At 40.1% G+C, this 17,386-nt stretch overlaps 1 protein-coding gene across 1 annotated transcript in view; it reads left to right on the top strand.

Annotated features, from left to right (window-relative positions):
• LOC108792425 (ephrin type-A receptor 3-like) overlaps positions 1–17,386 on the top strand; it is a gene marked incomplete at its 3' end in the record, with an annotated part of 111,538 nt that overhangs the window by 35,558 nt on the left and 58,594 nt on the right. Inside the window, exon 2 of the mRNA XM_018563207.1 lies at positions 12,172–12,236. Within this exon, the coding sequence (XP_018418709.1) occupies positions 12,172–12,236 (65 nt within the window). The remainder of the gene's footprint in view (positions 1–12,171; positions 12,237–17,386) is intronic.

Here is a 17,386-nt window from a genome sequence, read left to right as displayed (position 1 = left end):
GGAGGAATGATATTATTATTATACAGGATTGTATAGCACCAATAGTTTGCGCAGTGCTTTACAATATAAGGAAGACATTACAGTCACAATACAATTCAAGACAAGATGGTAAGGAGGGCCCTGCCCGTGAGGGCTTAAAATCTAAAAGATATGTGCTACAGGGAAGGGGGGTTACATTTAAGAAATCCTCTTGCTTTGCCTTGCAAGGAGGGTACATAGAGATGTCTGGGTATGATTTATCTGAGAGCTTAGCGAGCTCAAGGAATTAAATCATTCAATGGCAGCTTCAAAGTAAGAACAAAGCTACGCCCCTTACACCCCAGATTATAAAAAAAATCCTCAATCCTGTAATTTTTTTAAATTAATATCAGCCTCTAGTATATGCATGTGAACAGGAGCACTTAGAGTGATAGAGGGAGGAGAAGCACATATCAGTCCAACACAGTGAACATGCTTACAGGAGGGAGGCAATTTGCAAGGATGACTTCTTTAGTCTGCAGTGGGGATCCAGGACCTAGCTTGGCACTGTCTTGGCCCACAATTCTGGCAAGACATAATTACACATCTATTGGCAAGTAAGAGGCCACACTTGCACTGTGCATTACTGAGTGACAGAGAAGTGCACATTTCATGGGAGGTGTGGCAGAGAGTTTATATTAATACTGGGCACCCAGGGTTCAGAAACCCTCCTGCTGTTTCCTCCTTTAGATTTTACAGCAATTGGTTGGCTTTAAAGTGTAACTAAACCCACAAACAAAAATGCCATGTGTTGCAGCTTGCCGATCCTTAGATGTGGTATCTGCATTAGTTTTCTTTTTTTAGGCGTTTTATCCTTTATTTCTGCCAGCCAGCAACACACTTCCTGTCTAAAGGTGGCTCCACAATATGGAGGAGTAATGGAGCCACCTCTAGACAGCAGCATTGGCACTCTGTAGGGAGGGTAGTATTAAATGATCTAACAGATTTAGATGGACTGTACTAAAAAATTAAAGATGAACTCCAGCGAACTCTCTAAAGCTGTTACAGTTATTTTTTTTCCCTTTTGGGATACAGGTTTTACATAAATGAATAAAAGCTGACCATTGTAATACAAACCGGCGTGCTGCGCTCCCTCCAGCCTACCTCCTCTTACGCTGCAGCAATAGTATATCTCTAGGCATCCTCATGTCCTATACACAGTGTATAGAATGTGATGACTTAGGGACCTTAGACCACTGCAGGGGAGGGGGAGAGAGGTTCCAGGGACCGGTCTAACAGTAAGCCAGCTCAGAGTATCGGGTGAGTATAATTTTTTAATTTTTCTCCCTAGACACAAATGAGCACTTAACTCTTGCAGTACATCGGTTAGCCCCACTGCAAAGGTTAACAATATTTTTTCCCTTGGAGCTCTTCTTTAACCCTTGTGATTAGAACGATCTAATGTGACATATAATAAATTTTGAGATGGCTGTTGAAAATTATATAGAATTATTTTTAGGTATGTACAGAAACATGTAATATTTAAATAAAAATACAATTTTAGGCGTGCAAATATGAACTATCTATTAATTGTTAATATTTTATATATTTATATGTCTTGGAAATGGTGAACGCTAATCATTTTTTTTCCTTCTGTAGAAAATAAGTATAATGTAATATAATATTCCTGTTTTTATTAATTGCTGTGCTTGCAGTGTGTAGTAGGAAAGGGATACCTAATAAAAACCGTGTAATAAAATGTTATATTATTGTAATTTCAGAAGTAAAAGACTCAGAAATAAGAGGACACTCAGCCAAAAATACACGGCTTTGTGTTTCTCAGTTGACAGCTTGCCATTGGCTAAATATATCCTTATGGGAAAAATATCTTCTTGATCAGAACTAACAATACCGACTTAAGATTTAAAAATGTGTTGCTATTATTGGCTATTACCACAAGGTCTAAGCCGTGCTTACTGCATTACGATAAGTCAGTAAAAACTATTTTATTTGGAGCTGTGCTTTTTTATTAGAGGTATTGAAGTCTTTATATCCAAGGGGTGTTTGGGTCAATAACTTTTATTTTAAACGAGTTGCACCCCATTTTATCGACATTTTCACATTTTTAAGTGAAAAACACAAAATCAGTTTTACAACAACAGAAAAACAAATGCTGTTGATAGGTGTAAAGTACCTCCACAGAGCTTTGGCTTTACTTGGTAGTGTCACGGTTTTCCTTGATACTCCAGCCTCCCAAGTTTTCCCATTAGACAGTCAGGTAGCCCAAACTAGTGTATGAGAGTCTGAAGGATGCAGGAAAGCAACCAATAAGTGTTGGAAATTTTTCCCATCAGAACTGCTTGGCATTCAGACAGATCAGTGGTATTACAATGTGCTGCCCCTCTAGGTGACTGCACTTTATACTTGTCAGCAGCTTTTGTTTTGTTGTTGTGACAGAGCCTCTTTAAGGGTTAAAGAGTAAGATGGCCTGGGTATGGGAGGGAGCAGAACTACAATAATTGCTGTGGGTGCGTTCATGAAAGTTGTATCTAATAGTAGGTGCACTGAGGCAGAATGGCTGGAAGGGAAAACAGCTTTAAGTGCTGGGAGAAGAAGATCTCCATGTGCTTCACCAAAATGTCCAACTTCTACAATGGGACCCTGAAATGGCAGTTAGGTCACATGATCATTAAAGCTTCTCCAAGTCTACTAATGTAAAGTGGTGTGCTTTGTATGCCAAGGTTGTGTTATTAATTCCAACAGCTATGTAGTGTAAGGGCCTGCCTAGTTGGATACAAACTGGTTGAATACATCAGCTAAGTCTTCATAATTTTTTGATTTTACAGTTATTGTACAGCCAGATTGTAACGTGTATGGTGACCCATAGATGAGTAAACACATCAATTTTATGTATGATAGACGTAGCTCTGAATCTACTACAGCAAATTTAAGGAGGGCCTAAAATCTAAACAATGTATAGTGCCAGGGTTGGACACACATCGCCCCCTTCTCTGTCCATGCATATGAACTTGATACATCTAAAAAGCATAGGTAACTTAAGCACTTCCCAAGATATTTATCTTTTGAATATATAGTATATTTGCACAGTGTATTGAGTTTTGGTTATGTTTTTAGGACACCCAAAGGACAGTGCATTGTATACTTCAAGACTTTATTCTACGTATAACCCTTTTTATTGCATTCAATTATATTTGGATAGTGGAATCATGGGCCATTGCTTTTATGAAACCCAAAGCTTGAACAGTGTTTAGCTACTAAAGCCATAAACATTTTGTAAACCACAACAGAACATGGGAAATTTGCTGATGTTTTATGTCACTGGGTCCCTTGTTGCTCATTTTAGCTGTATTAACATACCACATTTGGCATCCAAAAGGTATCTGAAAACAAGGTCCTGCCTTGTAATCCATGTGGGAAAGTTATAATTAGTCCACTTGTTTTACTTTCCTACAACTGTAGTAAGTCAATGCTACTTGCATCTATATATTCAGTTGTCAACACTGCTACAGATTCTGATATAAAGTAAGATAGTTTGATATAGTACAAGAACAATTACAGTCAAAACATGGGCACAAAATGACACGGGACTCTTTCAGATAAAAGGGTATTTAGCTTTGTAGCCCTATTGCAACACCATGCCATGTTGTCATCAATTGCATCTTTTTTCTGAAATAAGATGGGAAATTGCTAATTGGAATCAATAGGGCAGCATTATAAAGCAAAGATAACAATGACTGTAGAATTTCAACTTGCAAAAGGATTATGAAGGCAAGTATAATTTTGCAAGAATAGTTTCCTCTGAAGTGCTTGCATGCTAAGTAATGCGCAAGTGTAGCACTTACAGGTAATTATCACCTCTCACACTGATCACAGTATTGCCCTTGACAATGCCATTGTCTTCTTTGACTGCACCATGTTTGTTCAGGAATATTCTAGGTTCAGCATGTAGTTCTTGGATCGGATCCCAGATAGCAAGCGATTAGGCTGCAAGTTTGAAAATGACTTGCTAAACTATTGCAGACTTGCCAAGCTTCACAATTTTGTTGCACAATTACAGCAAGTCTGCATTGCAAGTCTCCAGACCAGCGAGCTTGCAGAGCTCTTGCTAAGACCTGCAGGACTCTTGCTGTAGACTTGCCAAGCAAATTTGCTACAAATTCAAAAAGTGTCAACTAGAACTTGTGCTGCAAGTGTCCTGCAAGTCTACAACTTGCCAGGAATGTGTGCGGCAAGTTAACAAGAATTACAATTTAACCCTGCCACAAGTTTGTGGCAAGTTATCCTTGCTATCTGGGATGTAGTTCTTGGTTGCGTTCACGAATATCTGACACAGATCAGCCCCTTCTGAAGCCTCTCACATTGATACCATGTTGTAGATTGATCACTGGAGGGAGAGGAGACTGAGGAAAGACTAGGCAAAGTCACTGCACTAGAGCTCTTAAATAATCATAGGTTAATCTTTTGTAAAAAATGTTACTGGTGCTGTATATTGAAACACGTCAGCAATTTTTTTAATGCAGGGTTGTAAAGTCACTGAAAGGCCAATTTTAACAGTTTCACTGGTTGTTTTTTTTTTTCTTACAGTCCTTTAAAAAAAATATTTTCTGAGATCTGGCATATCGATAACATTTTCTGTGATCCATTCCAATAAAGAGAGATTTTTCATTTTAGACTGACTGCAGGGCATACATACCTTGGACTAGTTTCTATCTTTACATCCTGATTACTAAAAATGAAACTTTGAGGATATCAGGCCTCACCACCAGTCTAAAGCCCTACATAAATCATTGCTCAACCTGGCTTGGTAACATCACCAGAGCACCAGTCTAGTTCCCATTATATTGCAGATTATCACAAGGTTGAGTTGTATATTTGTGTCTCTAGTTACTCAGTATATAAACATGCTTAGAGACAGATAGAGGCTATCACTATAAAGATAGTATACAGTTTTCTTATCATGAATAACTATAGCTTCCTTCAGAGAGAAGGAATATTACAGAACAATGTAGACAAATTGTTTGACTACAATTCGTTGATTAACTAAAGGCAAATAGGCCGTTTGACTTCACAAGTGAATTTTCCCTGAGCTTAGTGAATGTGGTGAAAATGGACTTTGCAAAGAATACCCAATCACGTGTAGGGAAAACTTAAAACAAAACAATATTTTAGCTTGCACATGATTGAAAGATGGAAGTCAGCAGAGCTTCACCTCATTCACTAAGCTATAGGGAAAATTCCCTTGCAAAGCAAACAACCTAATTGCTTTCAGTAAATCAACCCCATGACACCCCTAAGGGCAGGTGTAGACGGTCACTTAATGTACAAGAATTTTTTTCATTAACTCTTCTCCCCAACCTAAACCTAACTAAAGCCGGGCATATATGTTTCTATTTTTTTGTTCAACCCACAAGCTAAATAAAAAGAAAAAAATAGATCAGGTGCGTAAACATTGATGGAAGAATCCCCCACTGTTTGCATTGTATTCGGACAGAGGTCTCGGCTTGGCTGCTAGCTCTGTTTGACCAAGAATTTTAAAACTGGTTCCTTCAAACAGTTGATCAAAAGATACCAGATGGAAGGGTACCGACAGCAGCACCCACTGTGTGAATTTCGTCCGGCTCCTGATGAACTTGTTCTGTGTATACCCTACTTAAAGTGACATTAAACCCTCAGATTTTTAACATAAACCAATACTGTAATGTGTGCCTTACTGTAATCCATGGTAGTTTCCCTTCTCTTTGCTGCTCTTCCTATTAAATCCTCATGTCTTCTCATGCTTGGGGAGAACTTCCCTTTTCAGCTCAGGGCCTCTTCCTGTAGTGCTGGCTCAGGTTTCAAGCCTATACAAACGTATACACAGACACTGTGTATCCATTCCTGAGACTAGGCAGTCTGCTGCAAAACAGAAGTTCTGCCCAGCATGAGAACAGATACAGATTTAAAAGGAAGAGCAGCAAAGAGAAGGGAAACAACCATGGAGTACAGTAAGGCACACATTACAGTATTGGTTTATGTTAAAAAATCTGAGGGTTTAATGTCACTTTAAGTTCCCTCTACTCCATCCCCACTGCTTTCTTACCTTCTTAGAATTTCTGTGACATCCTCCATTGTTTAAAATCTGTCCAGCTAAATTCTTTTGAATGGGAGCTGTGAACTAAGGCTCTCCAGTCTTAAAGTACTGCCCCATTCAAGTAAACTTGGACTCTGTGCTAAAGAACATTTTGTGGGACAGGCTGTGATACAGAGGCAAATAGCTTGGGTGGGGGGAAAGGATTAGTTAAAAGAAAAATATTTGTAATCAGCTTAATAGTTGTAGCTCATAACCAATACACATTGAAGGGAATGTATCAAAACTGGAGCAGACAAAATCTGGAGCAGCTGATTGGTTGCCAAGCACAGCTGCTCCAGATTTTGTCTGCTCCATTTTTGATAAATCTCCCCATTATCTTTTCCATTCTGTAAACAGTAGAGGCACAGCTCTTTATTTATTCTTGGCTTTGCCTCTTTTCTTTTATAAGTTGCACTTGGCTAAACCAGGTAAAGTCACGATAGCCAGAAATGTTATAGAAGCACAACGTTCCAGTCCAACGTATGACAGGATAGGAATCACTTTCACAGGGAATGACTATAATGTGCATGCAGAATTCAAATCAATGACATAGAGATTAAGTTGCCAAAATAATGTTTTGTTAGGTTTTATTTTTCTTGCATTAATATTACTCTCCACATTTTATGTACCAAACAACGCTTAGTTTTGGCACAGGTCTCTGTGTAAAGCTGCCAAGTACAAACCATTTACATTTATATAGAAATCATATTTTGCTTTACAAGATACACTTTGCAGACAATGGTTACACTGTGTGCAGTAGATCTCTGAAATGAATAGCTTTACAAGTCTTTACTGTTGTATTTCTGTATGTCATCTTTTTTCTTATACGTTTGCTTGGGCAAAAGATAAGGCAATCAACTGTTATAATAACACTAGCTTGCATGGTAATGTATGTATTCCATACTTGTCTTAAATATACCATTTAAATTACTTGTACAAAAGGGAAGTTGTATACTGGATAGGAATGACCAATATAGATGGCCTTAACTAAAAGCTGCACCAAAGGGTTTTCATCTTACCTCCAAACTCACAGCTGACCACTGTCTTCATGGATTCTCCAGAAACATTGAGATTATACAAATGTTTTTTTCCCCAGTTTTCATGGCCATGCATCATGCCTTATTTGCAGTGGCCGTAAGGGATGATTTAACATGAGCAAGGCACATCACTTTAAACCTTAAAACTCAAGCATAAAGGGTACAAATTGGCAAGTTAAATGTTGTAGGTCAAGCAATGACTGTTCACCATTGTTGATGTTGGGATTGAGGTACATAGCAGGTCCCTACTTGCTGGGTAAAACATCCATGGGTTTGCCTCTAAATACAAACAAACACAAAGCTGGACTATGACACACCGCTCACCACCAAAACCTATCCTACCTGTTCAATGCATCTTATTTCAAAAGGGGCTTAGTCATCAAGGTGAGATGCCTGAACACATTAAAGTCATTCCTTGTGAAAGTTATTCCTTTCCCTCTCCTACTCTTCAGACAAATTCAGGAGTGTCCCTATACTTTATACCACCTGAGGCTGGTGGGGAGTGCACTTTACCGAGGGGGGGGGGGTCTGGTGGTGCATGTTACCTTATGGGTATTTGCATGTGGTGCATGGTACTTCTGACTATGGCCCTGTCCGGTGTTGAGCCCAGCTCACTGACATCACTGGTTGCCAGGGAGCTTGGCAGGGCACCAGCCAGAGCATAACAGGTTGCTATGAGCACACTAAGAACACACGTCCCCCATTCCACAGTGACCCAATCAAATGCCATCTGAGGCAACCACCTCAGGCCTGCCTCATTATAAGGATGGCCTGGACACGTTGCTTCCCTTTTGGGGTTTAGTCAGTCACTGCAGAGAGATGGCTTAGAAGACATAAGATTGGTCAGCGAGGTCATGTGGCCATGTTGAGCAATATCTGCTAACTGATGCAAGCATTAAGATGCTAAAAATCTGGCTGTGTTGTGAAGTTTTTAAGTATCCACACATGTTTCCCAGGTTTCCTGACTGTTACACTACTTGTCATTGGCAGTGGGAGATGGTAGCAGCTAGGTGCAACGAGGAACGGAGGAGTATGGAGGGTGTTCTGAGTTGGTTTACCTTTTCATTCTTTATGAAAGGGAGAACGTACCCTTTAAAAACACCTTCATATATGGTGAATAGAATTTAATACTCAGCATTTTAAGTGGAACAGTTCCAGAAAATCCATTTCAAATACCATAAAAGTTTGCATCGATTACCTACATGGACATACGTCAGCTCCATAGGTATCTAATTCTATTGTACCTAGAAATATTTATTTTGCCTTAAAGAAGTAAGCCAAATTAATCCTTCACAGGATAAGTAGATTAATGAACAAATGTTGTGAGTGAAAAAAGAGAATATAAATAACATATAGTAAACTCAGTGTGATTGGCTACGACATGTCAGCACAGTGATAAGTAGTAAAGTCATCCTTCCGCCTTGTCATTTCGTCTCATGATATCTATTGATTGTATACAATGTCTGCATGTCCCACTAATGAAAAAGAACAGAGCCATTGATTTTCTACTAGGAAGCACAGGGTGTATTCCCTCCATTTGATTGCAGTGTTGTATCCTGACTGCATACTGTTACTGATACTAGAACATTATCGATTTCTCCGTTTGTTTCAGATATGGGCTGTTAGTGGTTATGTTAGAGGTAAAATACTTCCATAAGCAATATTATTATTTTTATGGGTTGTTTCTGTAAAAAGCTCTAGAGGTTTGTTGGTATATTCAGGATATTAAATTTGAAAAAAGATGAAAAATGCACTTGTAATCCAGGCTGATATCAGCAGGTAGAGGATATTAGTTCTAGATTTCAAGGACAACAATTTAACCCCTTTTTTTGACTCAAAGAGGAAATTTATTATAACAGAGAGTGTTTAAGTTTTGAAAAGTTTCTCATTCCAAAACACCTTGACAAGTTCTGCCAGAGAACGTTCTAAACATCTAGCTGTATCATAAGAATTGTTACTGTCAATATCATCATCTATTGTGATTCATCCCTGGAATATTATTTATTGCTGAACTTTGATTGATCTGATTTATAATTTTTTATTGATAAACACTCGCTGTACCTCTTGAGTATGTGATGTTTTTTTATATTTTAAATAAACATTAACAGGATTATTCACAAAAGGGTGAAGAGTTTGGAGCAGGCAGGAGAAGTGAACAATCTAGGACAACATAGCTGAACTGGAAAGGGAACTGAATTGGAAGATTTTTTCTAATCAGCTATTTTGTCCTAGATTCAGGGCCGTTGCAAGGATTTTTGCCTCCTCTCCCGCCCCCCCGACAGAGGAGAGCAGTCCACCCCTCTCTGCTCTCACAGGAGTTCCAGCACAGTGCTCTGCTAGAGCTCCTGTCCTGGAGGTGACAGGGTCAATAAAGAGAACCTGTCACCTCCAAATGCTATCACACAGGGGCTTGTTAGCTCCTGTGTGATAGCAATAACGTTAAGTGGAAAAAAAATTTGATTAAAAAATAATTAAATAAATAAGTAATAAATAATAATTAAATAAAAAAATAAAAAGGTGATTAAAAAGTATGGGGGGGGATTTGCATATCAATTAACCTCGATATTTACATATGAATGCTTATTGATATGCAAATTACCACAGCCCATTCATATGTCTCGGCCGGGGCGGTGCAGGAACAGCCAGCTTCGGAGAGAGGGAGAGAGCAGGGGGAGCTGTGGGCAGGGCTCTGACTATAGGAAACTGAAGATCAGAGCCCCATCGATTGTGCTGCTCCTGTGTATGGGAGGGAGGAGCTGTTTTTCCGCCCTCCCCCACCAGCGCTCTCAAGCAGCTGCTTGTGTTGCCTATGTGGTAGCGCTGGCCCTGCCTAGATTGTTCCCTTGCCTTCTCCAAACTCTTCACCCTTTTGTGAATAGCCCTGTAAGTGGTTATTTAATTAGTGCACAAAAAGCAGCGGTGCTCAGTACTCCATTGCAACCAATACCAAAATGAGCTTTCTGCACAATAGTAAGATGCTGAAAGATGAATTCTGATTGGTTGCCAATTATTGCACAGCATTGTTCTTTGTACTATTTACCTAAGGACTTAGGTAAAAAAAAAGTAGTATTGCACTCTCAAATCTTTTTTTTTTTTTTAAGAATGAATCCAGATCAAACAAATATAGTCATCATGTTTCCAAAATCTGGCTTCAAAATTTTCAGTTCTACTTTCCTGAACTTCCTGTCTAGTACAAGATCACAAGGGACAGAGCAGGCTCAAGCAGTTGTCTAGCTACTAGCTTAGGGAAGGGGGGGAGAAGGTAGCAAAGATTGCCTTGCCTTGCTGTGTGTGTGGGTTTGTGGAGACACGCACAGTTTACCAGCACACACAAGGGTGGCTCCATAGGACCCTGCAAAGGAAAGGAGCCACCCTAAAACAGGATATCAGGACCAGTGCTCAGGAGACAAGCTGATTCTGCAGGAAGCTAAAACTTTTAAACATCAAGAAGCAGCATCCTGTAAAAGTATCCTTTTAGCATCCTTAAAAACCTATTGACTTTATTACAACTTCACACAATTTGATTAAAGTAGGCATAAACTCAAAATGAGGCCCTATCCACACTTGCAAAACATTACATCACACAACACATTGCAATGGGCTGCCCTACGTGTGACAAATACAGCAGAGAAACCCATGCACCTTTTGAGCCTCAAGTTCTGTGCATTTTTTTAACTGCACACTCTGTTTCTTGCTTGGCGCACGTAGGCTGCCATTACCAATGAGTGGCATTGCATCCATCACATGTGTGTTCGCATTCTGGTGCTGCACTATTATGAATGCTGGCTGAATGATATTCAATTTGCTAAAGCACTGTGTGTCATAAACAATCATCATTTGTTCTAATACTATACTTATTTTCACCTTTTTTCATGCTTCTCAGTGGTGTCGATCTCCTGCAACCTCTTTGCAGCCACTTCCTGGCTATATGTACTGCAGCAATGGCTGCCAGCATTTCTTAGGGTGGATTTCCTGATGGCAAAAAGCAAGCCAGTGCTAGTGGTGAATTAACTCTTTCTTCCAACTCAATTTCTTCATATGGGGAAGGCAACCAACCACATCTGATAGGGGAATCTTTGAAAACAGGCAAAGCAAACACAAAGTATTATTTATTAAATGTATTAAATATTTTAAGAGGATTAAAAATACTCACAAAGTAGATCATATGAATATATATGCAATATTCCATTGCAACCATTATGACGGGTTTCCTGATGGTGAAAACAGTGGGCCATAACTGCATACTGTGTGCGGATATTGATATTTGTAGTCTTCATCGGAATCCCAGTAGACATGGTGACAATGCGGTAGTACATTTAGGGGACAGGAAGAGTGTTGTCACCCTATAACAGGAAGTGCCTATAAATATTTTCAGAAGTGAGCAATATTAAAAGCAATAAGATAATTTGTATTGAGGTTGTTTATATATTCAGTATCAGTGAAAACACATGATGATAAATAAACTATGTTGGCAACATTATGTTCTGTGCTGAAGCCCTGGAAAGCCAGAACCCTTAAAATATTAAACATCTTGTGTCCATCCCTAAATTGTACAGATACCAAGACAAATGTCATAGGTCCTTCGGCCTTTTCATAGTATAATTATTTGCATTATTTTGCTGGGCAGAGCGATCAGAGCCTCCTTGGTGAAGAACATTTCAGGTCAAAGAAGGAATGAGGCATCGCAATGTGTTTTCAGACCCCTAGTTGAGGGTACAAGGTGTGCTTGGCAAAAGAACGCTCCGCTTATCCAATTAATAACTTCACCCTTCTTATCTGTTAATAATTTAGAGTAGGATTCCTCCCTGGAACACACTGATGTGTTTGTTTTTAAAACATATGGGCCCTTTGCAGTACTGTTGTTTCAATGTCTATGAGTCTGGCTATGTCACTTGTCTGTTTCTTCCTGGTCCACGAGACCACCTGAAAAAATGGAACCCTTTGCGGGACGACAAATAAACATGTCTTTTGTAGGTTAACTGGACACAGACAGATATCTCATTCCATTCTGTTTATTTATTTATATCTTTCCCTCTTCTTTTGTAGTTAATCTGCTGGATTCGAAAGCAATTCAGGGGGAGCTGGGCTGGATCTCCTACCCGTTACATGGGGTGAGTTTACCAGACTGTGAAATGGGAAAATGCTGTTTCAGAACAATATGCCATTTAACGACTGTTTCCTTTTCATGCTACGCTGCGGCTAAGCCTCTCCTGGATGGTTACGGAAACAAAAATGTTATTTTCAACAGCGAAAGGTGGCTTGTGTTTATTTCCAAAATACCTTGTAGATGTCATCTTATCTCACACTTGCATGCACAGTGATACTTTATGACGTTATATCAAATCCCTCACCCTTCTGTATACTGTTATTGCAACTGCAATCTAAATAGAGACTAAGATGGCACCTTGGTTGTGAAGGATAAGAGGTTGAAGCTCAGCTTTAAGTGAACTAATGCACACGGAGACTGCTAAATTTGGTCCGGACATCTAGGCTTCAATGGTTATAAGGGGTTAAATAAAGCAGATATAATTAATAATAAGCAGCTCACAAGAATTGAAAATAGCCCATGTACTTATGAACTGCTCTAAAAATCACCAGATTACCAGTATCCAGTTGCCTTCGGGTTTGGTTGCTGAGGTGCAGAAAAAAAAGAATAGACTTAAATTGCAACTTTGTTTATGTAATAAACATGACATGGTATGATTCATTAATTTAAAACCAGCTCCAAAAAAGAAACAAAGAAACATAGGGGATTGGTTCTACATACAATCAGATTTTCTGTTTGAAATTGGGAAATTAAAAATTCAATTGGATTGGTTTCTCTGACCAACTAATTGTTTTGCTCGGTTTTCCTAAATTGATTCAATAGACCTAGAAATGCAATCTTGTAAAGAGCTGGTGACTGCAAACCAATCAGTTTTTGGCATTGATGTCCGCAATGAAATTGTCTGGTGACGATCTAAAATGTAGGTTCTTGGTGATACGGTCTCTGTATATAACATCTCCAACAAGCAGTAAATATTTACAATTTTATCTTTGCTATGTTTTAAATTGTCTAAATAAAAACCAATCTCCTAATGCTGATTTTATCAGAATGGAAGATGTTTATTGAAAAGCTCTGATCCCGGAAGTGATATATCTCCGTACACATCTGACTCTCTGTTCGTTGTCTAAACAAGAACACTGCTGGCAGTCTCTTTGAGTAGGCCTACTTCATTGTGAATGTGGCTGGTAAGTCGGCTGTTGCACCTGCTATCAATCAGAGCTGGATATATACACTTCCGGCCCCCTTTAGGCCAGCTGTCTTTCTATCTCCCTCCTGCCCAGTCATCTGACTAGCTTTATTAAAACAATAATAAAATCAGATGCCATAGACACACAAGGCTGGCTAGAGCTGGAATCGGAGAGACTGAAAGAGACCTTTTCTCCACTTTTGTCAGTATACCCGGCACTGACAACAAGAAGATTAGGACAATCTTACTCTACTCTGCTAGTAGTTTGGCAGTGTATAGATCTAGAGTGTGTACATTTCAACTACATCGTACACAAATGCACCAACAAATATGTCTACACAGTGCAGAAGAACAATAGTGAGTGATAGATGGCACTCAAATGCAGGGCATTAGTCTGGAAATGCTTTATTGTATACATGAGAATGTGGTACTGACAGCCAGCAACATGATGTGTGAGTGATTGTCAATGGCAGTCTTGTTACCCTGAGCCATGCCCTATGTAGGCTATGCAAAACTCCAGCCCTGGTGGCAATACACACTTATTTCAAAACAATGGGGCTTGTTCAAAACTTCAGGCCTGCAGGTTGGGTTACAGCCACAAGAGCAATTCAGGGCTCTGAATTTAGTAAAATCTTTGACATGACTTATTACAATTAGTACGTTAAAGGTATACCTGTTAGAAACAAATTTAAACTGGCCAAGAGGACACCGTATACCTAAAAAATCAGTTAAATTGTTATCATGGCATCCATTCTGTGCAGTGAGCTGCCCTGCTAGGTGACAGTGAATCTGAGCCTCTTAAATGCACATCTGATTCTAGAACTATGTTGCTATGAACTAACTGCACCCTAACCCACTCCCACTGAAACATGAGTGGGAGAGTTAAAAAACCGAAGAGGCTGCAGTTCCACCAAAAAAAAGTGTATGTAGCTTGTAGGCATGCTTCACTGATAAGCAAAGCTTCAGGAATTCCGAAAATTGCCTATCCTTTGCTGCCTCTTGCACATTTAGAGGATAACTGGGCTAGGGTATATAATCCTTGGGCCAATGCCATGGAGATATGTTAAAGTGACACTAAACTCAGGAGTTAAATCTTAAAAATGAATTCAAGTACCTTAACTATTAACAAAAATGTATCATATTTGTGTATCACTCAGCTGTAGATCCTCAGATCATCTCTCATGCTGACACTGTCCTTCCTTCTGAAGGGTGGCTACTTTTGTTCCCCATGGTCTGCGTGTGTTGCAAGAAGCCACCACTCCCGTGATGGACTACAATCTCGAGTTTAGTTTACTAATGTGTATTGAGATTGTAATTCATCACAGGAGTGAGTTTGGGGCACTGACTCATATACATATACAGGGACTATGTGGAACAAAAGTAGCCACCCTTCCAACATAAGCTTCCTTTGTGGGCCTAACAATGTCCTTTAAGAATACACGTTTCACTATTCCCACCAATCAATGTAGCACCATAATCATTTTTCATGTTACACTTTCTTTAGCCCAGAGGTCCCTAACATGAAAGGGCTAATAGTTGTGTTTATGTCCCATGCCAAATATTCCCAGTATACTGTGTGTGTTTCTATTGACCAGTGAGGTTGCCTATCTTAGTAGGAATGTGGGGTTTGGGATGGGCAAGCTCTGACACTACCCGGAGGTGTCAGAGCTGTGCCTGACATTTAGGAAAAGCTGGAGGTACTGAAAGCTGCTGTAGGTACCAGCTTGTAAATTACATCAGCTTTTTATTTACCGGTCTATTCACTAAGCTGCCGAGGGCAGCTGAGTGAACAACCGACCCCAAGTGAAGTGAGCCAAACACTGTTCGGCTATTCACTTCAGGCTTGTACAGCTGATTTCAGCCGTATATCGGCTGAAATCAGCCGTACATCAGCTTGCTTCGCATGGCTTCGGGTCGGCCGAACATGCTCAGCATGTTTGGCTGACCCGAAGTGCAGAAGGAGTTTGACTCAGCTGATCCAACATCTGGATCGGCTGAGCCAAACCTCCGGCAGGCTACTCACTGCTGTTCGGCCTATTCTTATAGATGCCGAACAGCAGTGAGTGAATAGGCTCGGCTGTTCTGCTCGGTCCCTCAGAGGTACCGAGCAGAACTCGGCTATAGTGAACCGAAGGGGTCCTGGGGCCGAAGCTAGCCGAAGGATCGGCCAAAGCTACGGCTTGATCCTTCGGCAGCTTCGTGAATAGACCCATTAGTGTTTAAATGACAGTTTCTTTAAATGAAAGGTAAACCAAGCTGACTTTTCTATCACTGTTGCAATGTTTCCTGGATTGCATTACAACGGTACCGATTGATTTTTCTTGCTGCCTGGTGCTACTTTTGAAAGTTGTCCAGAAATGGGAAATCCACCTAATTCACTGGGCTGAAGTTTTCTTTGCTAGTTTAAGACCGTTTGAGTGCTAAACACTTGGTGGATTGTCAGATGTTATCCTGCCTAATGACTAGTTGATACCCATTCACGCTTACGTGTTTTTTTATGTGCTGATTCTGAGGCAGAAAATATTCTCATAACAACTGGAGAGGTTCAGAGGAGAGCTGTCACATCTTTGTTCTCTCAGTTAAAATACGCTGCAATTTCACACTGCCATATCCAAATCCACTCATTACCAGAGGGCTTAATCCAGCTGTGACTGGGTTTCTGTAGCCTGACCTGCATACTTGGCAAGTGACCTAAAATTCTCAGATATGCGCCAGGCTCTTCAAGCCATGGCCACCGGCTTTTAAGTTGGACTTTTAACCCGTGTAATTTTCCCGAACTTTACAAGTTATCCACAGAGCAGATTGTTGACAGCATCACTTAAATAGCTTCTAAAGAAAGTGTGACACAAATGAAAGCACACCCTTGTACATTTATATATCTTGATCTGTGTCTAACAGATTCTTTTTATAGGTTCCTCTCACACATCAGATGCCTGTCTGGGTATGCTGCCTTTAAAATAGGCTCTTTGTCTCTTTAGCAAGTCCCTACATCTATACATATAAATAAATATATACATATGCCATCATCACATCTAGAAAGTAAAAAGTGTTGTGGTTGCCATCATAGAATCCTATCATGTGTCGCATACTCCCACTCCTCAAAATTACGCTTCTCCAGGCCTTTTTTTGTGCTGGAACGTGTCGGCACCTCTTGGCAATGGCCCTTTTTTGCTAACATTCCAAAGCTCCAACTCCCTGCAGAGCTGTGATTTGCATCTGCTCCAGCTCTGCAGAATCTACTTCCCCTGCCACAACCTTTCCTTGTCAATAACCTACCTTTTGTCCAATAGCCTCCCTCCCTAATACCGCATGTGACTTCCTTCCTTTCAGCCAGATGGGATGTGACCAGGGGCAGTGGGGCTCAGTGGCAGGTAAAGTTTCTTAAGAAATGTAAATACTGCTCCTACTCGACACCAACAAAAGGAGGAACACAGGTCTGAACAGCATCGAGGGGACACTCCTTCACCGAGCAGAATCAAGGGGGTACTCCTCAACTGAGCAGGAGCAATAGGGTCACATCTCCACTGAGCAGCAGCAAGAGGGGGCACTTATCCACTAGCCAGCAGCAAGAGAGGACACATCTGTGCTGACCATTTGCAAAGGGGCACTGCTCCATTGACCAACAATAAGAGGGCACTGCTCCGTTGAGCAGTAATAAGGTGACACTGCTCCACTGACCAGCAGCAAGGGGGGCACTTCTCCACTGGTCAGCAGTAAGAGGACACACACCTTTGACCAGATATAAGCTATATTCTATCTATCTATCTATCTATCTATCTATCTATCTATCTATCTATCTATCTATCTATCTATCTATCTATCTATCTACCTTTCAAATCCTTGTTCTTCTCCTCTCAGTTTACTCTTTTCCTCTCTATATTCTGTTATCTATTTTCTATTTCTCTCCTCTCTTACCATCTTCTCCTTTCTTTATATATTCTATTATATTCCATTGTATTCTATCCAACTTTTTGCTTCACAGGTCAGTCAGACATGTAGAGGGTTAAATGTGTATGTTTGTGAAGGAT

The sequence above is a fragment of the Nanorana parkeri genome, unplaced genomic scaffold, assembly GCF_000935625.1.
Source record: "Nanorana parkeri isolate BGI_ZX_2015 unplaced genomic scaffold, ASM93562v1 scaffold642, whole genome shotgun sequence".
Taxonomy (NCBI): Eukaryota; Metazoa; Chordata; class Amphibia; order Anura; family Dicroglossidae; genus Nanorana; species Nanorana parkeri.
This window is presented reverse-complemented; position numbering and strand designations above follow the sequence as displayed.